Source organism: Strix aluco, chromosome 14 (assembly GCF_031877795.1).
Source record: "Strix aluco isolate bStrAlu1 chromosome 14, bStrAlu1.hap1, whole genome shotgun sequence".
Lineage (NCBI taxonomy): Eukaryota > Metazoa > Chordata > Aves > Strigiformes > Strigidae > Strix > Strix aluco.
Window position 1 is genome coordinate 22,947,158 of NC_133944.1, and position 27,689 is coordinate 22,974,846.

The following is a 27,689-nucleotide window of genomic DNA, read 5'->3' on the forward strand; positions in this document are numbered from 1 at the left end:
CCCTTGGCGTGTGGAATACCGCCACCTCCAGGGTGGAAGATACATGACAGCCAACCATGTTGTAAAAACCTGCACAGCAAACGCTGTACTCGCAAATTATAATGAAGGGATACTAGAAAGATACCACAGAGCATGAGTCTGGCCAGGGCTTTCAAGCCAGATACAAACTCGAGGAGGGCAGCACTGGGCTGACATCCTGTGTGTCTGCCTATGAAGAAAATACAGCTGTCCTGTTTAGCTTTGAAGGGGAACATAATAGATGTCATCAAGATTAACTACATGCTCCCATGACTAGTGTTATCCTTGTGTATTATTTGATGCATTTGCCTTGGTAAAATACAACAGCTGAGAACTAACCTGTCAATGTTAAAAACTGAGCTAGAAGTCTCTGTTATAAAAGCTGCTGAGAGGGAGGGAAAAAAGTTGTACGGCCAAGGGCAGACCTGAACTGCCTTCATTGGTAAAACTATCACGAGTGTTCTTCAGTTTGAGTTTTAGGTTTGTAAGTGTTTCCCCACCCGGCAGACACAGGATATCCAAAGCAAGTGATATCATATACTCCATATCCAACTCATGAAAACAATTTAAACTGTTAAGAAAATCTCATGGGTTTATTGTGTAACGTAGCATTGAAACATCTGAACAAATCAATATCTGGGCTGTACAGGCTGCTGTTCTTTCATTTCTTTGGGTTATAGAGCATCTTGTCAGTACATAAACAACAACCTTTTGCAGTATAAATTCTTTCCGAGGCATGCTGGTACAACACAAATTTCTCTTGTCAAATGCAGCTAAGTCTAACTTCCAAACATCATGCACAAGAAACTCATCTAGTGACAATGTAAACTCAGCAGAAGGGCAGGTCACAGGTCTTGCTTGCTCACGCTCTGCAGTGCTGCAGGTTTGTGTATGATATTTGGAATGTTCCGTGAGTGTGAATAATACCAGTAAGAGGAGAGAAGAAAAAAAAAAAAAAGCATGGGTGCCTCGGGGTTGCCAGCTCAGCCAAAGTTGTGCAATGCTAGCCTGAACATGTCATTGGTGCAAACCCAGGCATCATTGATGTTCTTTAATAGAAATATCTGGTGGAATCCCATGATAGGATCTTCATCAGCCTGTAGAAAGAGAGGAAAAAAAAAGTTCAAAAAGCTATTTTTGAGAAACGTATTCCAAAACTCACAATAAGACAACTTAAAAGCCAATGTTAACAGTGATGTCACATGCTGTAAAATGCATAGTACCTCAAGAGACACTAATACACCCAGAGGTTCTGTTCCAAGGTGCTTTGCAGACAAACACCTAGGGCCCAATAACACAGAAATCCTGCAGCGGCATCCGAAGTTGGGGTTTTCTGGAAGACTTGCAGACATCTCATTCCAGAAGCTTTACACCACTGGTAAGAGCACACCCACCTCAGTGTTTAATAACAAATTTTCTCTGGGCCTTGCCCAGGAACCAAGCATAAAACAACATGTTTCAAAATTAGTTTTTAGCTGCTGTACTTTGGATTGATGACAGAAGGGAGTTTCTGTAGAAGTCGGTATCGACAATATTGCCTGAATAATCTGGACTTTTGAATAATGATCTGGACTTTTGAAAGTCTTCCCAGAGCAGGTACAGCTGCCCAGCAATGTAGGACTTGCCACTTCCACTGTTCAGGAACAGCTCAAAGGGAGCAAAGTATTTGCTGTAGCTGTGACAAGATGTTCTAAGCACAGAGAATCTTTGCAGCAGTGCCTCAACTCCTGTCTCTGACAATTCATCTAGGTGCACTACTATAGTGCCTGCACTATAGTTACTATATTACTACAAAAGTAGAAAATAGTATTAGAGGGAGACTAGTTCTCCCACCTAACATTTACCAGTCTCCTCAGAGACATCATGCAGGAATTAAAGCCTCAAAATAAGATAAATGATTCCCAAGTCAGCTGGAAATCACACGACAGGATTTAATCTGAACAGCACACAGGACCAAGCTACAAACCAATCTTCTGATACTGATCACAGTGTATTTAATTCAGCATTTTTGGAGGATTTTAAGCTCTATTCTTTCAGCACACAACAATTCAGCTTCAGAAAATGGGGGAAATGCATAAAAAAAGCATTGAAAAGCAGCAGCCAGAGCAGCACATGAAAAAGGCTGTCAAAGTGCTGAACGTTTATTTGCAACGCTCTGCTGCTGTCCACCAAGAAGAGCAAATGAAAAGGTTGAAGAGCAAAGCAGACTACAAAATAAACAAACAAAAAAATCTTTAATATTCATGTAAGTGATAAATTGACTGTGAAACAAGTCAGCTTTGAGGAGCAACTTGCTAAGGACATGAGTTATATCACAAAACAGCAAGTCTGCCAGAGCACTGGTAGGATCAAGTGCATGTAAAGCAGCATTCAACTCCAAACCCACCGCAAGGATTTCACAGTGACAACTGCCTAGGAAAGAAAATGGCGTGGATGAAGTGTAGTTTCAGAAAGCGTATGCTAATTCACAGAGAAAAAACCCAAAAAGGGCCCTAGGTTAGCTATGGCCTCTCAGGAAAGTGATACCAAAATCATGACAGGCAATTTTTTTTTTTTTTTTAAACCAGCTCAGAGCTCAAGGCAAGCAGAGTGTTAGCAGTTATTAGGAAAGGAACAGAGAACCAAAACCCACAAGTAAGCAACTGCATAAATGCACAGAGAACAGTCACATATTAAATCCTGCATGCACTTCTTATTAATTTTTTTATCAAAAAATCGTAGAATAGGGAAAGGACAGAGAAGGGCAAGAAATAGGAGCCAGCTACAAGACAGCTTCCTACTGAAAATAGTAAATTGAGTATGACACTCTAGCTTGCAAAAGAAAAAAAATGTGATCAGGGTGGGGAGAATGGACAAGATATCAAATTACTATAAAGCCATGAAGGACAAAGCGAATGAGGAAACTTACTACAGCCAGAAATTAAGGAGGCAAGAAGTAAGGCCAGAAGTATGAACAAGTCCAAGTGTTCAGTAGACGAATGTAAGAAAAATTTTCAAGCAAGGCAAGTGCCAATAAAGTCACTGTTCAACAGGCTGATGAACTGGGCAGCTTTCTGTAACATCAGTATACACCTTCTTTGGCATTAGGCAGAGGCACCATAATAATCAGTATCGTGAGAACTATCCAGTAATTATGCTGGATTAGACCAGCCGTCCATCTAGTTCATTAGCACATATGACAGCAGTCATGCCAATTATTTCAAGGGAAGTATTATCATTATTACATCTGCCCAGAAAAGATGCTTGCATATCCATGCTGAAGTGGTGGCCTGTGCACCAAAACCCAGGGATTTGTGCCTTTTCTAGCTTTCCCTAGGTATCAAAGGGCAACGGAGCTGGTGCAGGGTCTGGAGCACAGGTCTGATGGGGAGCGGCTGAGGGAACTGGGGGGGTTTAGTCTGGAGAAGAGGAGGCTGAGGGGAGACCTCATGGCCCTCTACAACTCCCTGAAAGGAGGGTGCAGAGAGGGGGGATGAGTCTCTTGAGCCAAGGAACCAGCGCCAGGACAAGAGGGAATGGCCTCAAGCTGCGCCAGGGCAGGGTCAGACTGGCTCTTAGGAAGGATTTCTTTGCAGAAGGGGTTGTTGGGCGTTGGAATGGGCTGCCCAGGGCAGGGGGGGAGTCCCCATCCCTGGAGGGGTTGAAGAGTCGGGTTGACCCAGCGCTGAGGGATCTGGTGGAGTTGAGGACTGTCAATGTTAGGCTAATGGCTGGACTGGATGATCTTCAAGGTCTTTTCCAACCTAGACGATTCTGTGATTCAAACACAACACTTACATCCTAGTATAGGTTGGTAGTTGCAGGTTCCCAGACATGAAGGAATCTTAAAGAAAACCGAGTAGCATCAGAGCGCTGCACATTAAAGTTTGACGTATGACTTTGTAAAGCATCTTATTAATGCTATCCCTTTTGACCAAGTTGGAATGAATTCATATTTATGTCAGCTCCTTTCTAATGGCTTAAACCAGCCAGGCAGAATAATTTCAGTTTGAATCCACTTCTAATCACAACTATTAATAAGCATTTAGTATACTCTCAGTTGCCCTATGGTCTCCTTAGGTCACTGAAGCATCTATTACAAGTTGCATAAGTAGTTTTCACACCAAATTTGAGGCATGTCATTACTGACATGAGTACACTTTAAAAATAGGCTTCTGGAGAAAAAGAGATATCACCACCAGCCTAGTTTTAGTGTAGGTTTCCTCAATTTCTGATAAGCCTAGCTGCACTGCAACTCTTAGTGCTTTGGCTTGACGAGTATTTCCTCCTTTCTTACACAATTCAGGACTGGACACATGAAAAAAAGCTTAAAAGAAAAAAAGCTTAAAAGAAAAGGAAATCTTCCCCAAACACTTGCAGTTGTACAGATGGCAAATTCCCACAATGAAGTCACACGTTATTGCTTGCTTTTATTCGTTTCATGTTACGTCTTCACGTGATAGAGGAGCAGTACACTTGAAAAACAAGGAAAGTCCTACATTTAAGGCAAAGTAATTTATAGTCCGTTCCCAAAATTCTGAGTATATCCTATTAACATGGAGTAAAGACCCACAGTTGAGTGACTTGGGATGCTCTAGAAGGCACAGACTAATCCTATCCCATTTTATTTTGGATCTTCGTCACAGCCCAGATGACGTCACTGAAACTCTTTACTTTCCACTCCAAATTCAGCTACGTCCAACTGAAAATTTGCATTCCAGATGTGAGCCCAGGCTTGAAACACAGGGGCTTTATTTTTCGTACAAAGCTTTCCTTTATGCAGTTCAAATGACATCCTCAGTTTCATGACATCCTTGAGTTAAAAATTTTTTTGAAAAGTCACAGAATCAGATTGGAAGGATCCTCTGGTTTCCAGTCCAGCCTCATGCTCATAGCAGGACTACCAGCAGCACTGAACCAGCCACAGTTTTGTGGTCTTCCAAGCCTCCAAGAATGAAGGTTTTACAATGTTTCCCAGCAACATTTCCCAGGGTTTCAACCTTCTGGTAGGAGGAGAGGGGAAAACCAAAAACAACCCAAAAACACAACCTTGGGTCCACTCTGAACACCCCAAGTTATGGTTTACAACCACTGTCCCTTGTTACACTGTCTAGCTCCACCAAGAAGAGTTTGCTTTCAGGTTGTTGGAAGTACTCAATGATTTTCCACCTACATTTCAGGCAGATGGTCCTCATCCACCTCCTCTTACAACTCAATAAGCTCTCGGCCACTGGCAAACTTGGCAGTTTTTTGACCTCTCCCAGTTTTTCTACATCCCTTCTCACGTGGAGGCTCAACTCCTCAGCTCACAGAACCATGGGTCATGTCAGCTTATTAGATACAACACAAGTTTAGCTGCAAAACTTAGTAGAAAACCACAACTCTTCTCCTCTTGTCTGGTCAGAGACAGTTTTACTCTTTCACCAGCAGCACCCCACAGCAGCTGTTGATTGAAACTGCAGGCTGGCAGCTATCCTTATCTCAAAGGAAAAGCTAATTACTTAAGGTAACAGGTTCTTTCAGATGCTGAGCATCATTTAACAGGCTTTAAGCAATGCTTTCAGTGTTCAGCATGCATTACAAAAACATCCAGTGATTTCAATTGCAAATTCCCTTTCCCTTTTAAGACTAGGAAACACCACATAACAATTAGTTATTCACAATTAATTCTGCAACAATCACTTCAAAATTCACACTGTCTCAGGGAGAGCCACAGATCTGCCACATTGCTCCAAGAACCGCACACGCTACAGCCATGCTTCTCAGCAGAGCTCAAGCACCAGAAGAGCGAGAAGAGAGCACTCCTTACTCAACCAGGACAGCGAGGACTGCATGGAAGAGAGGTAAGGCAGAGGGTTAGACGTTGTGGAGGGCTAGCCTGAAGACTTCATTGGTGCACACCCAGGCACCTTGAAAACTTTTCAACAAAAAGGTTTGGTGGAAGCCTAGAACCTGGTCATCATCTGCCTGAGCATGACAGGAGAAATACGTTACTAGGTGAAGCACACTGAAAATACTGGGTGACATTTTGGATGAACATTGGCAAAGTAGCATCACACCAAATGAAACTCACTCCTAAAGGCTTAAACTGGTGCTTACTCTTCCTAGTTGAAGCAAGCAAGCATGCACCCAGACAATGAATAGCAATAAAAAAATGCTAATAGAATAAGCGGAGGTCTATTTATTATACCTCCACAAATGATAAAAAAATATTACTACCTATCCCAACTTCCATTAAAGAGGATCTTTCATATGTTTACTTGTAAATATGCTTTTCAGTGAAAGCAATTACTGTACTCCTTCTGCCAGTGAGTTAGAGCCTCACTAGTGACATTCACCCTACTTATGTGCTCTATTATTCTCCAACATCTTCTCCAAGAAGCTGTTGTGATTATTCTGCTGCAAAAGATGTTATTGCTTTTATTTACAGCTCATATTGGTATTTGCATGCTGGGCTGTAGACTGGAACAGCACAGAGGCAGATACACATCCTGCCCTTGTCACAGGGCAGTAATGATTTCTACTGATCCCAGGTAAATCCGCCTCCAGCAGGGGAGGCCAAAGGCTTAAAACAACCCAAACCTGCAGGTTTACTTAAGGCATAATACTCTGGTAAAGGAAATAGAGTTTGACAGTAATAGTCCTTGGCCCCATTATTTCTTCAGAACTATTCTTGTACAGTTAAGAAGAGAGCTGAAGCTTTGAGACAACTTGGTAGCAGTTCACCCCACAGCATACACGGGGAGAATAGAAGATTTTTCTGCTTCCGTTTGGTTTTTTTCCCCAAAATAAAGATCAAAATATAATGGTTTAAGGAAGAAATACAAGATGTGCCCAGCTCGCTTAAGAATGAGTTTCCACTGAACTTTAGGCAGTAGCAGTTCAAGTAACTAAGGCCTCAGAAAATCTATTTAAATACTGTGCCAAGAATGACTTAGGGCATGTTACAGGTATTTTAGCATTATTTTGTTGAATTACTCTATTAAAAGCATTACGCATGCTCCTTCATTACATAAAACAACACACACTTTGAGGACTCAAAAGCATACACATTAATTGTACTGGGCTGTGAAGAATTTGGCTCACAGTCCCATGAAAAGGATAACTGGATAATAAGCAGGAAGCATGGCTTTTCCCTTCAAACCCTGCTACTGATGGTCTTGAAAGTGCCCTTCCTTGTACAAATTTCTCTACAGTTTTCTTCAAGACCAACAGATGTGAGCTGTGCAGAACAGCCACGCCATTAAGGTGACAACCTTTATATAAAACAAAGTATGCCACTCCAGATGTGTGTGAAAGTGTACCCCGTTCAACTGGAGCTCTAGATGAGCCACTTGTTACAACGCACTGACTGAACCCAGTTGTTCTCAGTTACTGTATTGTATCGAGAACAGCACTGAGCCACATTAAAATGGCTGTCAACACGTATGTATTAACATGAGAAAAAGTATTCTCTACATATGTCAACCAGGTTCATGTACTGGCAGAAATGGTTACTACACGTGTCACGCTACAGACTGTAACCGATTATTTCATCTGTCCACCTGCGTTAAGTATCACACAAGGCAGAAGCAAGAAGTCAAATTCTAAGCTGACTTTGACTTTCGAGATGCTTCTTCAGTGAGGAACAGCATTCCCAGGCATTAAAATGTGATTTTTTTAAAGCTAAGGTTGGAGACACATACACATGTAGCATGGAAAAACATTGCCCCTCCTACTAAAAATTCACAAACAAGTTGGATTTGATCATTAATACTGGATTAAAGTATGCCTGTATGTTCTTTCCAAGTACCTAGATGCACTATCACATGATCCCTAAATTATCCAGGGATTTCAGCACACTGAAATTATTCAGAGGATAAAAACGGTACTGTAAGAAATACTACTTCTAGCCATGGTATTCATAAAAAGCTCCTGGACTGCATCTACAACCCTAACGACCATAGTAAAGGATGAGAAAACCCAAAAGCTTTACTGAATCTTTAAGAACTTGGTATCTTGCAGACAACCACTGCTGCAAGCTGTGATTTGCTTGATGATTATGCAATAACCTCAAAAACTGTGCAAAACTGGGTGGAGGTGTGACTGGCCCAAGACACTGAGTCAAAAAGTCTTGGTCACATCACTGAGTTTTGAGTACACCCAAGAATAAGACAGATGAGAGCAGCATGTCTGACTTCATACTTGTCCTGCAATTCAGTGCTTTCTGTGGCCACGTGCAGCTGCCTTTCCTCAACAGAGTGTGTGCAGGTGGGACTGAGCAACAAAAAAGCTGGAATCCAACTTGCAGCTAGGAAGCAGGAGCAACTTTAATGAGAGCCAGAGCTATCCATGTTAGGCTTAGAAGTGGATGCAAAACACTGGGAACTGCTTTTCTCAACTGGCCAGCCCAGAACAATTAAGGGGAATAGCTAAGCAAGCAGATTCAAATTTGCAGTCCTATGTTTGCTTAGTTAACAGGACAGTCAGTGGAAGTTTGAATGTTTTGATACCAGTGGTGCCACATTCAGAGTTAACAGGAAAAGGAAACCAGAACAGCTATTTTAAAAGAAACTGGGTTCAAGTGACTCTAAAGGCTGGATGGCTTGAGAGTCATGACTTGACCTAGCTGGACCAAACCTTGACAAAACTAACTCTGATAATTATAACTATTGCTATGTTAATTTCACAGTTAAATAAAGACTGCCCACTGTGAGCAAGTTGGGCCTACAGCTGACTTTATATACAGGATATTTTTTGCAGATTCCAGGACAACTTCTTTCATTAATAAGTAGTCTCACTAATTTACAAGTCTGTGGCCCTGGCATATTTAGATGCAACATTTCCTCAAAAGAACAAGAGACTGCCTAAGTTTACACAGTTCAGTAGTGTAACTTAAACAGCAATGTAATCATACTACAGCCTGAAAAATAATCTGATCTCTTCATAAGGAGCTGTTTCAACAGTTTTTGAGTTCAGAGGCAATACTCCCACTGCTGAAACAGTTTTGACTACAGAGGTGCTGGACTGCATTAACACCAGGACTGTATTCTTGTGTCCCGTGACAGCAAAGGAGAAACATGGTCTTACTGAAGGGTCGTCAGCTAACAAAAAAAGCCTGCTAAATCACAGCTTGATGCTTATGTTACATCAAAGAGCACATAAGATGCACTTACGTTGCCCAAGAACACTGTAATGATGCTTTTAAGTGCAACCGAGGAAGAGAAGTATCGATGCTTCTAAAGCCCCTATGATATTTGTATGCACAGTAAAATCCATAGTGCTTTGCTTGGCAGGAACATATGACTGTCAAATTACAGGTGTTTTACCTAGTGCTAATTATCTGAAGGGATGAGCAGTTTCTTGACAGTCTTGAACAGCAGAAGGATGACATCCCAATGCAAGCTTACCAGTGCTCCGTCCCCACCCAAGAGGGCATTTTAATGTTTTATGATATCAGATGATTTAGAATCCTGCAAAAATCTAAGACATAAGCATTTATTAACCTGTAATGGAAAGAGTTTACCTTAAGCTGTCCCACTACCATACTGAGTATACAGCTGTCAGGTGTAGGTTGGTGATCTTGTGCTGTGATGCTGTGTTGTATTTTTTGGAAAGGGAGGCTCTACAATGAAAAGAAAGTAAAATAAGGCAGTGTAGAGTCATTGCATTATTTAACTTACAAAACAAAGATCGAGCAAATCTAACGTTATGAAGTGTTAAGACTATTTTGGTAATACTGCATGGAGAGCTGTTGCAATTCAGGCTGGCTTGAGCAGAACAGTTGTGTTTTTCAAGCACAGAGACATGTAATAACATCACTGTATACATTGAGCAGTACCTCTTCCTAGTCTAATTACGCTTCAGTTCATCTACAAGCTGAAAGTTCCTACAATGAAGGCACAAAGCTTCTCTGCTCTGAACAGTGTTAAAAGATTGTTCACCAGACAACTCCAAATTTGTTTCTTTGTTAAAATGTCTATGAATACAAAGGAAAGATGGCTGACCAAGAACCGCTGTTCAGGACTTGAAATCCACATATCCATCTTTCCCCTTTTTTCTTTCCTTGAGGCACCTGAACAGGCACCTGAAGGGAACCAACGCAGCAACAGGCACCATCTTTGCCATGTACCAGGCCAGAGATGCGGAAAAGAAGGAGGAGAAGGAGATCAAAAGCACACATATTGAAAAGAAGCAGCCTTCTATGCTCATGTAGCAGGTGCAAGTATGTCTGGAGTTAGGTGTGTGAGGAACACACCTGGAGAAACAGCAGACATGGGGGAGTAATTCCCCTCTTTCAACTTTGACCACATTCACATTGTAATCACGGACAACTCCAAGTGGTGAACATCAAATATCACCCTCGAATCAGGGGGGATCTCAGAGTCTGGCCACACAAATGCAATTTTGGCACTGTTCTATCAAAAGCTGCATTAATGCCAGATGCTTCACAAGTGGCAGCTCGGCACAGATGGAGCTCTGAGTGACCACATGGCTGATACCCAGAGTCCATGTACTGCACAGGACAGCAGCATGTGGTCTTTTAAACCTCAGGTTGTACTTTGATGCCTTTGCTTCATTTCCCTGATTTGTTAACAGGTTGAGGCAGACCCAAACAGGTACTTTGACAAGTTCTGCATTTCACTCTAGTGGAAGGAGCCTGAAAGACTTCCTAGAAGCCCAGGAGACCTGAGTCCTACCGTCAAGGATGGGAAGTACAGTCTTGGCTCTACAATCATAAAGCTCTAGAAAGAATACCAGGAATCCTTAGATGATAGAGAACACAGAAACCTGGGGAAGCAAATAAAGCGTACAGAGCAGCCCTCAAATCAGAGGGACAGTACTCAAGAACACTCTTTAATAAAGCCTGCAGCGCTTCCTCTTGGCTGGGAGAACAATGCCGACCTACTATAAAGTGCAAAGTGTGCCAACTGGTTTGTAATATGGAATAGACAGTAACAAAAAAAAAAATCCAGAGCAGTCTTTCCTGAACTACCAGCAGAGTGTTTTCCAGGGTCACCATCCCAAACTTGAATGTGCAATGTGCCTGCACAAACATCGGCTGCGACACTGCACAAAAGAATACTATGAAGTCTGGTCTCACCTCAGCACAACAGCTTCTTGCTGAACAAGTCCTGCAAGAAGAGTCTCTTGAAAAGGCAGAGGGATGAAGGGGAATGAATGTGGTTGTATCCAGAACTCAGCTTTCGGTGTGACAAGATGCCAGTGAGAGGTGAGACTGAGGAGAGAAGACAGGCAGGAAGGAAAGGCTTCAGAGTCAAGAGCTCTGCAAAATGGTGACACGGAAACAAAGACAGGGCTGGGTAAGACAGTGACTGTTTCAAGTACCTGACTGTCCCCTTCAGAGAAAAGGGCCCCAAAGGTTGACCAGGTGAGTGAGCTACTCATGGGATGCAGTGGGGGAAATCCCACTGGAAAGAGTAGGGTCAGCTGATAGGAAAAATCACTGATGTTTAGGATAGACAGAAGCCACCTCAAAAGGATGGTTGCTTGTAGTCATCCATCTGTACTTGAGAGAAGCATTTCTTGATATGAAGAGTACAGTAAAAGTGACTAACAAGTGAGAAGCCACACAACCACCAAGGCTTTTAGTGTACTCTGACACTAAAACTCATCTGGGCTTTCACTACCAAAACCATGGAAACCTCCTTGAAGTCAGGTAAGAGAAATTCTGCAAGAATAAAGTAAAGTAGCTTAAACTCACTCCTGGCAGCACAAAGCTACCTGTCCCAGCTTTCTCCTTGGTCCAGGAAGTTTGCAGAACAACGGGATTATCTCAGATGCTCAATGTAAATCAGTTGCCTCCTGATTAGGGCAGGCACTCTATTTGAAACAACTCCTAAGTCCAGCACCAATTAAGGCAGAAGGAACAAGTGTCAACTCCCACTCTGTAACAACATACAGGTGCACCAGTGCTGACAAAGCAATGTCTTCACAACCCTGTCCTACTGTGTTAGCCTCGTCTGACAGAGGACATTGAAAAGGTGCCATAGCCTTGTTACACAGCAGAGAATTTGCTCTAAAAGAAAATCCTGCCTCATGGTGCTTGCATTGACTAATCAGCTGGGCACTGAAGAATACAAGACTGCAGAAGTGCAAAAGAATCTCTGCGTTAAACTTTCAGTGATCTGCTCAGCTGACTAAGACGCTCCAGAAGCACAGAGTAGGTGAGCACATTAAGTAGAAACAGTGAACAGTAGCTCTGTGCTGACAGGTATGCTGAAAGATATTAGGGTCACAGTAAGTTGATACAGCCCCATAATGAGCCATGGCAGTGGAAGGGCATGGAGTAATTTTACTGCCTTTCTTCCTTACTTTAAGCAGACGGGTACAAGTCAGAAAAAGTCTCCCTGAGGCAAAGTAGCATGCCTTCACTCACCAAGCAAGACTCTGCAGCAGGCACATGAATCCAGAAAGTCCAACTGGTACCACAGACAGGCAAGGTAAAGATGAGTGGGAACAGGGCCGATCTGCACTGGGCCAGATCCAAGGCAGTCTGAGACACTGTGGCCAAGCAAATGCTTAGCTGGTTGGGTATCTAAATGGCTGCTAGCCCAGAAGTCTAAAGAACACCGAGTACACAAACAGGCAACTCTGGAGCTTGAGTATCTCCTCGTCTAGAAGCAAGCCATTGCAGGCTGTGCTATTTCTGAGGTGCGTGGCCTTCTCAAAGGCAATGCAGACACCTAAAACACAGATCCACGGGCAAACCTCAGCCTTCACCGTTAAAGATGTCCTGGATGAAAGCAGTGATTCCAAAACACAAGAGCAGTAGCTGTGCAACAAGACAAGCATCCAAGTTAAAGATCTCAACGGGTAATAAAAATGGTGTATCTGCCTGATATACCATGCTCTGAGCAGAACATCCGAGGACCTAAAACATGCCCTCCACGTGTCTTGCAAGAGAAACAAACTTTTTAGTCTTATGACAGGTTATAAGTACACTCAGTTTTATAACAGAATCAAAAAGATAAAACTTCTCCAAGTTTAACTAAATGAACACGGCGTTTCAGTCTCTATACAGTAAGAAATGCTTTCCTCTCACTTGCTGATGAGGAAACAGTGGTTTTGAAGTCCTGAAGCATAACTGCTCATATCTGAACAGCTGACAAATGCAGCATAAGTCAGGTTCCCCACTACAGAATTTATTTGCAATTTATGTATCAGAAAACAAATTGTTTCTTGCAATAACATCTTTAGCCTCTATCACAAGCCGATCAAATAACAGGTTTGTAATTGCTACTTCCTTGGCATGCTTTAAAAGAACAAAAACCACCTTTCATTCCTCTAGATCACACGGTCAGCTTCTGAACTATACTTTTTAAAAAAAAAAATCAATAATGTCAAATGCAATTGTAGTCACAAAATAACCTTGCAAACTAATGGAGTCAATTAACATGCCACCATTAGAGCCACCAATGGAACACCCCACTACACAGAATTAAATCACAAGTAACAGTTTTTGAAGACCAAAAGTTGGAAGCACAAATCCCATATTCAAGAGTTTTAAACTGCTGATGTCTAACCTAAATTTTCAGAATTTATTAATTTATAGTCTTCAGAACTGTTTCCCCAAACATTCAGTAAGGATTACAGACTTACAGAGAGTTTTTCAACAATAGCTGCTTTGCCCTGGAACTGCTGTCCTTCCCACGTAAGGCATGACGCATCAATCTGGGAGCAAAAGAAAAAAAAAAATCATCAACCTGCTTAGGTAACCTGTAAGCAATCCTGGTAAGGCACTTTGTTTACTTGGCATATATCCTTAGAATCCAGCTCTTTGCAAACTGCCCCAAAGGGAGATGCAAAGAAACCACAAAGAGCAACTGAAATAGTTTGGAATAATCAATGAGAAATTAAGCAGACTGAATTTCTTTATCATGATTCTACCAGCAAAAGAAAGTTCCCACCTTTGGATCAAAGTTAGCTTTCAGAAGAAAATAAAGGATACAAAAAAATAATCCTACAGACACAAAGTCAAGACTGTAGAGAGACAAAAAATAGGAAGAAATCTGACAAAACGAGTTGCATCACCAGGGTTTTTTTTAACTCTCCGTTACTGATTTGGAGATCTTACACCCAGAAAAGCAGGATGTGCCTCTAAAGGTTTTCTAACAGACTGCCCTGTGTGGCATGAAGTGATTGAGGTGCTTCAGCCTACAAACACTTCCAGTACCTGAGGGAGGGCATTCTGAGCATGCTGTGTCATGTGCAACAGCAACAGGCAAAAAGCTTTCTATTCAGCTTAGGATACTGTTTAAATCAGTCACAATATCCTACTGTTGACATAGCCCTGCCTTCCCAAATCCAGTTTTAAACCTTGGCAAATAGACCATTTAAATTGGTTTCCACTGAGCTCAAAGTCTGCCTGCTTCCATCTTCAGCACCATCACCCTAACACACAATAGCTCTTCTCGTACATCTTATCACAGATGGCTATTCACTTCCACCTTTTTGAGTTTAAATACCTCCAGGAACACGATTCCCAGCTCTTTCCCATCTAGTCTTCAACTCTCACTGAAGCTCTGAATGTCTCAGCAGAAAACAGCAGATTCCAAACTCCATTTGCATGCTCTTTGGTAGATTTTCCAGGCTCTGTTTTTGACCCACACCACATCAAAAAGCCACTTCTTTCAGCCACACATGCTGTGCTGAACCTGCAGAACTGCCACAGCCACTTTAAAAAAGCTTCTGGTCCTCCATGTATCATCAGAACGAACTATACAGTGCAGCAAGAGCCAAAAGAACAAAAAAAGGGACCAGGGGCAACAGCACGAATCATTTCAGGGGCGCAGACTCAACCAAAAGCAGTATGAAGAGCCCCTGAATACAGTCTCGAGTTTGGACATGTATTTCTTAGGAGGAAATACTTAGATTGTGTAATCTAAAGTCACACAGCAAGTTCTCTGGCTGACACCACTTGCATCTTACATGACATCAACCCATGACGTTGACAACTTGAGAAGCCAGGTGATGGTACAGGGAATGAGACAATCCTCTCAAGCATTCCAATTACAGCCTTCAAATATGGAAAGCCACAACAGCAGAGGGGACACAGAACCTGCCTTACTGAATCCACTTCAGCAGTCAGCAGGTGAGCACAGTGGTGCAGGATCTTCCTGATGTTTCAAAGAGCAGCAAAGTACAAATTAAGTTGGTAAGGAAATATGCTCTTCCTGAAACACTACAACTTCACACTGTACACGATTAGTGTCCACCTGACTCTGCTATAGGTTACCTCCATAACCACTTGCTGCATCAGCAATCTGGGAGCAACTGCTTCAAGAATGAAAAGCAACCCCTCCTCTATCCTAAAAGCCCTACAGATGAGAAAACAGCATAAAGATAAGAAAATATTTAATTATAAGTAGCCACACACCCAAAGCAGAGGAAAGCAGCAGCTACAGCATCTTCCTGCAAAACAACTACAGGGGGTTAACTGTAAAAGAAGTCTTTGACTTAGTATTCTAACTCACTTAAGCAATTCACAGCAAAAGTGACTGGCCCAGACCCCTGCCTGGAATAGGTGACAAAAGCTCAACTGACTTGGATCACACCACTAAAGGAGAAAACTGAACCTTGCAGTGGAAGTAGCCATACAGGAATGCAAAACAAATCCAAGAGCTCCCTGCTGCGTTCCCGCATGCTATAGAATTTATTTGCTCCCACAGTGTCTCTGAAGGCAAAAAGCTCATCAGTAAAAGCGCATTTCTGCAGAACCTCCTTCCAAGTTAGACAAGTTGTGACCTTGGTGCATTTTAGCCACACAAAACAGGGTCCCATACTCCATAGTTTAGGAACTCCACAAAACAGACACACATCGGTGACCTGTACTCGTGGTGACCTGCATAACAGCTCTCCTGACTACATTTGCATAGGTATCTCCATTGCATGATGAAAGGCAGAAAGACCCTAAGGGTAGAAAAAGCCCAGGAGTTCATTGTGTGGAAGGCCACATTTCCAGGAATTTAAATTAGCCTGTACTTACCACCAGTCTTCTGAGGATTGAATGTGTTTTGGTAATAACATGACAGAAGATGCTAAGTGCCTTCATATTTAGAGTTGTGGACTGAACACAGGCTCCTTGTTTTCCTTGCATTATAGGCTCTCTGTACACATTTTCTTAGCCAAAATAAGGCAACAATCTAGCAGACAGCAAATACACAACAATCCAAAGAGCAAATGCTGGTGGACACTGCTGAGGCATAAGGGGTGTCAGATGGTCCTCGTCCAACAATTTCAATCCTCGGGAGCTTCGTGAAACTTCATACAACTCATCCAGCAGATGAAAAACAGGTCAGAAAAACAGGGTATGCTGCTAGAAGCATATGTAAGACTCGAGTGTCTTGCTGAAACAAACGCCTCGGCCACCCAGCAGCATTCCTCACCACCAGTAATCAACTCCACACGCAGAGCACTTTGTGTGTTCTGAGGGAATCTTCCCCCAAAACTAAAAGCTGATGTTTCTTTGGTTTGTGAGCCTTTAATTTTAGAAACCAAATCTACTTTGCCCCAAATAAGGAGCAAAAACCTTTGAAGAAATTTAAACTGAATTTAGATTTAACAAATTCTAAATATTTAAACTGGGTTCAAAACTTTAAATCTATTTTAATGTTCTGAAGATTAATACATCATGAGATCCAAGAAACACCTGGAAGGACTGCTAAACAGAGTAGACTTAAATCATATACCCTTCAAGAGGGATCCAAACAAATCCATGCCTGTAAATGAATGGCAAACTAAGGCTAGCATATTTGCTTTTACAGACAATCACAGGATCATCATCAGTCGCCTCCACTACAAGCCACTGTCTACAGTCAACTGGGGGTTTTACACGTCTGCCTATAAATAAGGCACACAAAGCTCAAAGTAGATGTGAATTGTAAAAGAAATGCAATAAATAAAAGTTGAGTGTGATTGCACTGACATTCTGCAGTTAGGATAAAACCCACTATCTCACCCTGTGTATTCCCACACATCAAAATAAGGAAACCTAGACAGATAACGGGACAAAGCCCCAGCCCCCTTTTTGTAGATACTTACATATATTGCTCCTAACTGAGTCCTGTCTGCATCAAAAAGCTGGTAGTAATGTTGTACGAAGCTGGACCCAATCTGCTCCCAGATAGGCTTGTCTCCCATTCTGAATCCTCACCTAAAGCCAGTGACTGTAAAACAAACAAACAAAAAATCATCAGAAAGATCACATAAAGAAGTGTAACACTTGGCTTGAGTATCAAGCATCAGTAAACACAGATTTTCTCAGCTGGCAAGAATTTTTCTTTGGAAGAAGTAGGACAAGTCTCACCTCTGTATCCTAGACTTTTTTATAAATAAAAATCTCAGATACCAAATGGTTTGATTTCTTATTAAAGCATTTGGTGACTGCTCAAGTTATTTCAGTGCAAGGTCACAACTTACATACAAAAGGAGAGAACAAGAACAAAAATGAGTCTTACCACCTTATATTCACATATTTCAAAAATCACACCATCTCAAAAAGTTGGCAAGCACTTGCTATTACATCTTGATCTCATTTACTGTAAACAGCTGATGTGTTAATATGGATTGTCTGCAAGTGGCTTATACCAACTGATTTATCTATTCAGCTCCCCAGGTATTTCACCATCCACAGGCCATTCTAAGGAAGAGCGTCCTTTCAGTGGCACACAACAGGAGTTAATTCGTTAGCTCTTTGCTAAACACAACCTTACTTTCCTCTTCTGTCACTGAGGCTGAAGTACACTCAACGTTTATCTTTGACTCTGTAGTAATTTCAAGATACAAACCACGAGGTTTCACAGTAGTGAGAATCTGCAGTTCCCAGTGAAGGTACTGGAAGCTCAGAGGCATCCCACACTTCTGAACACAAGTCCCTCTAAAATAGAGGGATTAAACATACAGAATGTGCAGCAGTTCAGACAGACCTAGTCTAGAAACTATCGTGCACAATCAGTACAGATGATTGCTTTACCATGCCATTAAATTTTTCAAGAGCAAATTCATTTTTTTTTTAATCCTGGAATCTCTCTGAAAGAGTGAAGAATTGTGCTAAAATTCAAAACACAACAGTGCTGTGCTCAAAACCCACTACATCGCATTTTAAGATCTGAGTTTCCTTCAAGCAAATGAAATTATACTTGCTAAACATCAAGATCTATCAGCCTCTAGTCCCTTGTTGCAACCCCTGACCAAGAACCCTTGGCTCAGGTCTGTATTGCACTGAGAGTCTGGAAAAGCATGAAGTTCTGTTTTAGGACACAGGCCATGACAGGCTTTCTTTAGATGTCAATTACTCACACACCTGTTTAAGATTTGACAAATTCCTAAGAGAACCAAAAAACTTGTTCCTAAGATCTCCACAGTGAGCCTAGCCTACCAGGCCTCGCTTTCTGTGCACAGTCAGAGAAGAAAGCTCCTTTCATATTTTACGCCTTTGGCTGCTTGAGCTTTACTCATACAAATGGGAGCTGAAATGGCTTCAAACCCTAGGCCAGAAGTTTTAAGGATACACAAATTTGGCCAGACTTACAGAAAAGTATCTTTTAGTAGATCAGTGGCTGAATAGGAGGTAGCATACAAGTTTTCAGGGTGGTAAATTCAACTACCCAAGTAAAATACAAACCAGGAACAACTGTTAGAGCTTAGACACTCAGACTACTTGAGGGACAAAACGTTTGGCATCTGTGGAGCAGAAACTGTGACAGCTGGCAAGGTAGCTCTCTCTGCTGAGAGGGATGTTTTGTAGCCTGTGAAAAGAGGGGAGGTTCAGCAGAAGCAGCTTTAGTTGTGACAATGCACCACAGGAGCATGCCACAGACTCTGTGGTTTTTGACATCCAACTGATGCTGGCTGCATGCTAGTTCTCAAGTACACCTTAGAAATTTATTTTATTCAAGGATGAGGTCAAAAATGAACTGAAGATAGAAACATACCTATGCAATTTTTAAGCATCTTTATTTCAATATCAACCACCTAGGCAATACTGTCAACATCAAACTACACAACTACATACACTAACATAGACTAAAAATTCAAAGAATTGTTGCCACATTAATATTTGAACTGCTCCAAAAGATCTACAGTCTGGCATCAGTCACCATCACATGTGCTCCACTAACACTTGTAATACATGACTCAGTCTGAAGAAGTTTTACCCAATGTGGTCACTCCTCTGGGAAAAGAGATCACAAATTAAAAATCCATCCAAGTACAACAGGTTTAAAAAACAAAACACACTCACACCCCAAATAACTTAAACCTACTTCTTTACAAGAGAAAAAGTTGTATTGATTGCACATCCACAATTGCCACATAACAGCCTAGCCCGGAGCAGATGTAGAAATGAAACAACTTCAGCCTGTATTAAAGCATTTTATGGCGAAAGAAAACCACCACACTGACTCCCAGAAAACTTTACTGAGGGATACCCACCCTGCTGTTAAGGAGGACTCTCATGTCTTGTTTGGAAAAATAGAAGTACTGGTATTTATTTCTGAAGTCTGCTGTTTCCATTCCAGACCTGCAGGTACCTAGAGGTATGTAGTCTGGGATGGCTGTGGTGGAGCCAACAATCAGTCCAAGTGAAAAATCACTTCTATTCACGTTTTATGGATCATCTTCAACTCATGAACTCACATCACTATTAGATATCCTTCCTAAACATCCAAGTGCAAATTTAGTTGACAGTATCGATAATAAACAGCCACACATCCAACAATGAGATGAAGTAGTGAACAGCAAAACCACACCAGCTCATTCTCCTGAAGCTAGTTACCTACTGCTAAATTAATTTTTTTTTTCCCCCACATACACAATGTGTATTCATCCTTAACAGCTCACTGAACCATCATACAAATCCAAGATCAAGCTGTATGCCAGCACTGCACCTCATTTACACCCAGAGGCTTTCAGCTCCTCAGAGCACAACAGCCTCACTCAAGCACCAGGTGCCTTCTGTTCAACCCTGAAACTGTGAGAAAGCCTTTCAGACTGCAAGAAATTAAGGAATTTGTATTTTAAATACCGATAGTAGTATGGTTTCTAAAACTAGAATTTAGTAGGCTAGCTTGCTATGTCCTTCTAAAAAACGTATTTGTATTTTTGCCAGTAAAATACCATTAAATAAATTAAAAAATACCAATATTAATTTGACCAGTTATAATGTTGATTTTGCCAGAATTGAGAACCAAACTAACAAAAAAACCCTGTTGCTGAAATTAATGATCCTTGACTTAATTATATTTTTTTTTTTTGTTACAGCCTTGCTCTTTTTTCCTGTGCCATTCATATATGGTTTTGCTGAACACACTCTCCTTGGAAAGGTTTTTCATTTTCAGTTTCTGATTTGTCACCTTTTCCTCCATGCTGTCTTATGTTTTCTGCCTGTCACCACAGATGTAAGAAGCTTAGAGACGTATTTAAAGAGCAAGATAGGAATGATTTTCTGTGTCATCGAGCCCAGTCCCTTTCAATGAGATACAATCCCTATAAGATTGTATTGATACATCTATCAGGCTGTTTTAAAGACTTAAATGTAATATAAAAGGCTTTTAAGGTCCGTTCCAAAGCTAGGAAGAAAGAATGCACATGTTCTGATGTTGTCAAACACTCTTGACACAGATATGCCTCAGAGCCATCCAGCCAAATCTATCCATGGTTCACTCAAAGTTCAGTTACAGAGACAAGAATATTCAGTTAATATTAAGACAGATAAAAGAAGTTTCAATAACCTAGAAAGCACATAAGATGTGGCACACCTGTCCTTTTAAAGGCACCTGCTGAAAGTTACCACTGTAAGTGGATCATCAGATATTCCACCTTAATTCCCCACAGAAAAGGGGACTGTTTTCTTAAACTAATTAATTTTCTTTCCTTTGTCACTTCAAACCAAACCTACCTCATCACATCCACTTAAGAACATCACAGCCCATTTGATTAACAGCTTCTTTGCAGAAGCACAGCAGCAAAGCTGACTTACCAACACAGAGTGTAATACTTTAACTCACAGTTCCCACTCCATTTCCTGGAATGTGCTCATATTAGAGAGTTTATCCCCACCTCAAATACCACCCAGCAGTCAGTGCTCAAGCTGAAACCCAATACAGAGTGCACAAAAGCTGCAGCTGCCAGCAGCTCTCTCTTCAACAGGTACACGCTGACACTGCAGGACTGGGATCGCTGCTCCACAGGGGACTTTCCCTCAGTGACGTCTAAATCAAATTTTCCAATACTTTCGCCAGGCCACACACTGACACATCCTCAAGTGTAAACTCCAGCCCTCTACACATCTTTCGCCAGGCTTCGTACAAATCTCACCCTACAAGTACCATGGTATCCCCAGTATCTTCATCCCATGTTCATCCCCTAGCCTGGCGCTGCTGCATGACACCATGGGGTACACGGCATCCCTGAATACACAGCAAAGCTTCTGTGTTCAGCATCCCGCAGCACAAGAGAGGGAATTCATACCCTAAACCACGCAGAACTTCCCAGTTCCCCAGGCTTTCTGACACTCAGTCACAGACCCCCAATATCAGCAGACCTCCACAGGGCCCCACAATCCCAGCAGCCCAGCTTGCACAGTCTATACTGCCCAGTGCTTCTGTTGCTCCTTGACCTTGCCAAATCATCGAAGGCAAATCGACACCCCAAAGCCTCTCTCCCCACTTTCTCATAAGTTCCTCCAGCTTGTTGCGTCCTGCGCCACCTGCCACGCTGGTCCAGGAGGGAGACAACTGCCTGAATTAAACTCTCCCATCACCTGCTTTGGCACATGGTAGAAAGCACCAATATCATGTGAAGCTGGCGTGAGTGACTCAGCAAGCAGTAGCACCAAGGAGGAAGACACATCATGGTATAAGACACAGCATGACCAGAAGAGAACAGAGCCTTCACACGGGCCATGAGTGATCTTGAATTAGACTAGAGTTACACTGGCCTCAGGTAACAGGTTTTCTGTCCACAAAATCCAGAAACACAGAATATTTCCCATTGCCTGTCACAGCTTAGCTGCTCTTATCTACACTCTTCCCTCTTCCTTTAACCCTAACGCTGGGCACGAGAGATCAGCATGAACACACCAAGACTGCCCGTAACTCTCAAGGGGAACACAGTCCTTAAAAGACCCATTTCTGCGAAAGGTCTGTATGAAACCTTTCCCCATTGCTTCCTTCAACAAACAAGAAACCACAAAACACCCTGGAGACAATTCTCTTGTCAGCATGCTGCAGCACAAAGTCCAGCCTTCTGCTCAGGTGGCATCACTGGAGCAACTTGGAGGTGTAATTCAAGGAAACGCCAACTTTTTACTTGGCAAAAGTAGAAAGAGTCACCTGCCGACAGACAAATAAACAGATCGCTTTCCCTGAAACATGTAAGCACCAGTGACATTTGGAGCAGGTGGGCTATCATCACATCTCTGCAGTATGGAGACAGACCGAATAATTGTTTCAACCAGCAGTTATGTTTACTGCATTATCAGACCTGGACATAGGCAAGTTTACTGCTATCAAAATAAAAAAAATTAAGTCTTTTTGAATTCAAGCATGGCAGACCTGTACTTCTAAAAGAATCCTACATTTTCTGAAAAAGGCAACGAAAACTAGTATGAGCAATAGTAAAGTATAATATAAATTGCTAAAGAAACCAAAGGTGGTCTTCCAGGGATTGCCACATCTGAACAGCAAGCTGTATTCAAAGAATCAACGAACCACCATCACAGGCAAATAAGCTCAGTAAAGACTTTCTGATGCACAGAACACTAAGAAAGAAAACATTGAATTTAAAGAGGAAAAGCCGCAAACTAATACGTTGTAACACCCTAGTGGAGAAAAAAAAATTGCCATCTATTATCCCGTTATGACTACACTTATTACTTGTGGAATAAGAGCATGAACAAACCACACTCCCTGGATATTAAAGCTGGCCCTACACACCACTGCACCAAGGTTAAACTCTCTTAAGATTGAATTCAAACTTGTTTTCTGGAAGATTTGAAAAATCATTGTAACAAGAGAGCACCAATACTCCCTTCAGACTGGTGCTGTTGGTCCAGGGGTACAGGTGAATCCAAGGCAAACATGATTTACACCATCAGTTGCTGCACCCTTCACTACTGATTAACAAGAGTAAATAAGGACAACGAAAGAGCTCTCCCTTGTTTCAGTAGCTGTTATTCATACAATTTCTTTCATGCATGTATTTTTGATCGCTCACACGAAAAAGTGAGCACCTTAGACTGCAGTCAAAAAAAAAAGCAAAGCATCAAACAGTTTTTAGACTATTTTTCCTTCAATCTCTTTTCTACTGCCACTAAAAAACATAAAGATAGGAGCATCTCCTGTGCACACATTCTAGCAACACAATGGAACCAGCATCACAGGACCAGTTAATCTCCTCTCAAACAGATCATCTATTCAGCTATACCAACAATCACTTGATAACAGGTCATCTTCCTTTAGCAAAGGCACACACTTTCAAAAGAAACTAAGCAAATTATCACAGAATCACCGAATAATTCAGGTTGTAAGGGACCTCCCTCCAGCTCAAAGGAGGGTCAGTTAGGAGATCAGATCGGGTTGCCCATACCTTTACCCACTTTGATCCCCAAAAACTCTGATGATGGAGACTACGTAACCTCTGTGGGCAATGCTTGACCGTTCTCATGCAGAGGGCAGCTCTCCCACGTCCAACCACAATCCCTTCTGTTCCAATTTACGCCCCTTGTCTCCCATCCTCTCACTAAGTACCCCTGTGAAAAGCCTGGCTCCATTTTCCTGATAATGGCCTGACAGATATTGGAGGCTATGATTAAGCCCTGCTCAAGCCTTCTCTTCTCTATGCTAAACAAGCCCAGGCCAGGCCTAATGCACATTAACACAAGAAATGATGACATACTGGAACTTACTCAGGGACATCATACATCATCAGTCATTTCCTTAAACACGCTGTACCTCTTTCTGATAAATTCCAATTAATGGTCAAATCTTTCTCTGTTTGAAAACCTATGAAATTTCCAGTTGAGGAGCCAATTCAGGCATTCAGAGGCTGACAGAAAGAAGTGCTTCTCTTGGGTATCTTCGCTATCATCTCCACAGTAGCTGACTGATCCATGGAGGGTAACAATCTGAAAATTACTGCTCCAAGCCAGTCAGAAATTATTGATTTCAACAGAAACCTTCACCTAGTAATTGCTATGGGCTGCGCTGTGCAAGAAATTACATTATTTCAAATACGCTTTCAGATCTAAAAATAATTAAGTCTAGATATGTGAACAGTTGAGGGATGGACAGGGAGAAAGGGGAAGAGCGACAAGGTGCAGACTGTTTCCTTCTGAAAAATAACAAAAATAAATTGACTTCCCCCTTCCCGTTTTTTTATTCCTCTACTCCAACTTCATTAAAACAAATTAATGTAGGAATTATGCCAACCTGAAGTATATTTTTTTTTGGTTACAGATGTCAGCAAGTAAAAGGTCACTAGTAAACAAAACACATGGGGAGGACTCTGGAGAAGCTTTCACTGTGCTACAGCTTGATGCTCATCTTGTCTGCAACCTGACAACCCAACAGTCACAAAGAGTCAGTCGAGATGATTTTCAAATACACAGACATATATTACATATAATTGGAGAGGAAGACATGTTTTGTTGTTAAGCAATAGCCACAATGCTACATATCTGCCATTTTTTGCCACAGTATTCTTTATGCAACACAAAAACTGAATTCAAGTTTACAAGGCTGAAGTTACATTTCTCTTCCCCAGGATGAACCCAAGACTGATCAGTTTTAAAGCAACAGAGGCAGCCCTGGGGAACTGGAGGGGATAACAGCTGCACCACATTCTTCTTTACCTTATAGGCACAGTAACATAACATTTAATCTCCAAGAAACAGCAGAATATAAGATATTTCTATCCATCTCTTGACTATCATGACAACTGTTTCAGGTTAAGAGAAAACTATGAGCTGATTTTTAAGTTACAGAAGCAAAGACACCATATTTTTAGTTACAAACTGTTCTTCAACAAATCATTCCTTAAAACTTAACCAGATTCATTCATGAACTCAGTAGCAATACTCAGTATTCATTTTTATCCCGAATAGAACTTCTGCCAACAACTGCAATTTTCTTTTGAAAGAACTTGCAAGTTTTCTTGTGGTTCACAACTGAATTTTGGCACATTTGAAAACAATAACTGTTGTATGTTTGTCAAAGTAGCCAGTTGTGTAAATAGCAGCCCTGAATTAGACAGCACAAAGGTAGTCACCCCTAAAAACATAACTCTAGCTGCTTTGGTGCAGTGCTAAATGCAAGAGGACCAAAACAGCATTGCTATTTTGCATTATATTACCCCATAATTTTAGGTTTAGCCACAGCATTCCTCTATTATTGATTGGCAGCATTCAAAAATATGGAAAATTTTCTCCAACATGCTTTATGATCCACAAGTTTTTCATTGGGGTAAGCAAGGCTTGTTATACCTCACCTCCTTGTGATTGGTATCAGGTCTTTGGTTGAGCTCCAAATTTCCAAGAAACACCTGGGGAAAAAAAAAAAAACACCAAAACTTTTCCTACAGCATCTAGCTATCTTCCACTTCAAAACCACACATTTTCCCTCCTGCTTTCGTTCCTTTTCCTCCCCGCAACACACAATAGTCCTGCTTCCAGAAACACAGTATGTAAGCACACCAACTGGTCATATACAAATACGAGTATCAAAACTGTCTGTGAAGCCACAATATCTAGGAGTTTTAAAACAACTGAAAGAAATCGTACTTACAATGTCACCAGCTATTAGTATATATTGCAATCCCTACACAAAACATACTCTACACCATCATGAACTAGACAACTCTATTGCTAACAACAGAGACAAAAGAAATCCCAGCAGAGAGAACCACAGAAAGTTGTTACCATTTGCATTTTTCTAAAGAACTGAACAAACACAAGTGTTAAAGCAAATATTTTTCAAATCGTCCACCAAATTACTTGCAAGCTTTTAGAGAAGAACATAAAATAATAATTAGGACCCCAGCAGGAAAATAGTTAAACAGTCCAAAAGCAAGCCAAAGCATCATTGCACTTTAAATCAGATGATGTGTTTCACTGATAACACCACCACATACAGCAATTTCTCTACTTCTATGCAGATATCTGTTAAATGCCTTTTTGTTAATTGCTGCTAAAAGAAAACTTAAGTCACCACACGCAAACACAGAAAGCGCTGCCTGAACACAACTCTTCCCAGAAAAAGAGAAATCAAGAGTATCAACTGGAGAAGATGGCTGATTAAAGAATCAGATTTAACTTTCAAGCAACAGTTCTGCAACTGATTCCTATTCAAGCATTTCCCTGGGCTTTGTTCCAGTCCGACTGCAATACAATGTGTATGCTACAAATCCAACTCTAAAAGACACATTTACAGTAGAAGTGATGGATTTCAAATGCAAATGAACAGTTGAAGTATTATTACAACCTGCCTTCGACTAGAAGTGTGAATTGCAAGAACAGCATCTTGGGGACTTCATGTCTTCAGAAAGCTTTCTCATATTAACAAAATGCAACATACACTCCTCGCTACTGTAAATTTTTGCAGGTTTTGATTAGTTTTAAAGCTAAAAAGTCCCAACAGCTGTAGAAGTGGAAGAAAAAAAAAATCATCTCTTGTAGAATCACACCGGAAACTGGCAACTCAAAGGAAAAAAGGCTACAGCAGATCACTGAGCACATGCACTTTTGTTAGTTTTACTCCAAGGATGCAAGAACCTTTCGTTTTCTACATGACAAAGTGATTCAACCACGTCAGATTAACTTCAGTCCTCGCACAACCTTCTGGCAAGGCAGCCATACAATAAGACCATCCCAAACCCTCGAAGCAGAAGGCATACTTAGCAGCTCTGAGAGCTCACCCTCTCCACCTCTCCTCCCTGCCACGCCAAGCCATGGCAGAGCAAGGCCACAGCACCGACGGGCACCAGGCTGGGTGCTTCGGAGAAGTCCCGGTGCCTCAGACCCTCGCGGCGGCAAAGCCTCGGGCAGGTCGGAGCGGTCGGCAGGGACAGCACAGGGCTCCTGCGAGAGCCGGCTGGGGACGCCGGTGCTCCCGCGAGGCTGAGGAGCAACCTTCCCCTCCCAATTACCGGCCGGCCACCCGCTGGAGGCCCCTTACTTTCCCCAGCCGCCCGGAGGAGCTGGGCTGGGGGCCTTCCCCCCGCCCCAACTCACCACCACCCACCCGCGGGGCCGCGCCGAGCCGCGCCCGGATCCCCCCCACAGCCCCGGGCAAAGCCGGCGGCGGCGGCGGCTCGGCTCCCTCAGCCGGTAAACGCGGGCCCCGGCCGCCGCCCCTCAGGGACCGCGCTGCCGGCGCCTCAAAGACGGGGAAGGTCAGGGCGGCTCCCGCCACCCGGCTCCCGCCCAGCCCGGCCCGGCCCGCGGCTGCCGGCGGCGCCCCGCGGCGGGGCTGGGGCCGGAGCACGGGGCCGCGGCCAGCGAGCGCGGGGTGGGGCGGCTCCATGTGCCGGCGCGCCAGCGGCCAGGCCCAGGCCCGGTCCCGCTCCCGCCGCCCCACCGGGGCCCCGCCGCCGCCCCGCCCCCCCGCACTCACCCCGCGGCTCCCACTATGGCGGCAGCGGCACCGTGCGCGGCGCGAACCCCCTCAGCCTCTCTCGCCCGCGCTCCCCGCCCC

The 27,689-nt window shown here is 42.5% G+C and overlaps 1 protein-coding gene across 3 annotated transcripts; it reads right to left on the bottom strand.

Moving 5' to 3' along the window:
- Positions 1–583: 583 nt before the first annotated feature.
- On the bottom strand, positions 584–27,689 carry NUTF2 (nuclear transport factor 2). 3 transcript variants are annotated; one of them, XM_074839640.1, is made up of 6 exons: positions 27,609–27,666; positions 25,486–25,539; positions 17,041–17,165; positions 13,600–13,671; positions 9,503–9,601; positions 584–1,115 (listed from the first exon to the last, which is right to left on the bottom strand). In XM_074839640.1, exons 3-6 carry the CDS (start codon positions 17,137–17,139, stop codon positions 1,002–1,004), a joined length of 384 nt encoding a protein of 127 aa, XP_074695741.1. In that variant the 5' UTR covers positions 17,140–17,165; positions 25,486–25,539; positions 27,609–27,666; the 3' UTR covers positions 584–1,001. The 3 variants fall into 3 exon arrangements, with proteins under 3 accessions (XP_074695741.1, XP_074695740.1, XP_074695739.1); XM_074839639.1 differs by lacking the exon at positions 27,609–27,666 and adding an exon at positions 26,911–27,159; XM_074839638.1 differs by lacking the exon at positions 25,486–25,539 and having other exon boundaries at positions 27,609–27,689.

What these genes read in the sequence shown, in the direction of transcription:
- NUTF2 (XM_074839638.1), bottom strand. Translation starts at nt 17,139, where the DNA reads ATGGGAGACAAGCCTATCTGGGAGCAGATTGGGTCCAGCTTCGTACAA. An exon ending in CTCAGTTAGGAGCAATATAT is followed by an intron (nt 13,672 to 17,040) that starts GTAAGTATCTAC and finishes TTTTGCTCCCAG; the next exon opens with ATTGATGCGTCATGCCTTAC. An exon ending in TGGTAGTGGGACAGCTTAAG is followed by an intron (nt 1,116 to 9,502) that starts GTAAACTCTTTC and finishes CTCTTTCTACAG; the next exon opens with GCTGATGAAGATCCTATCAT.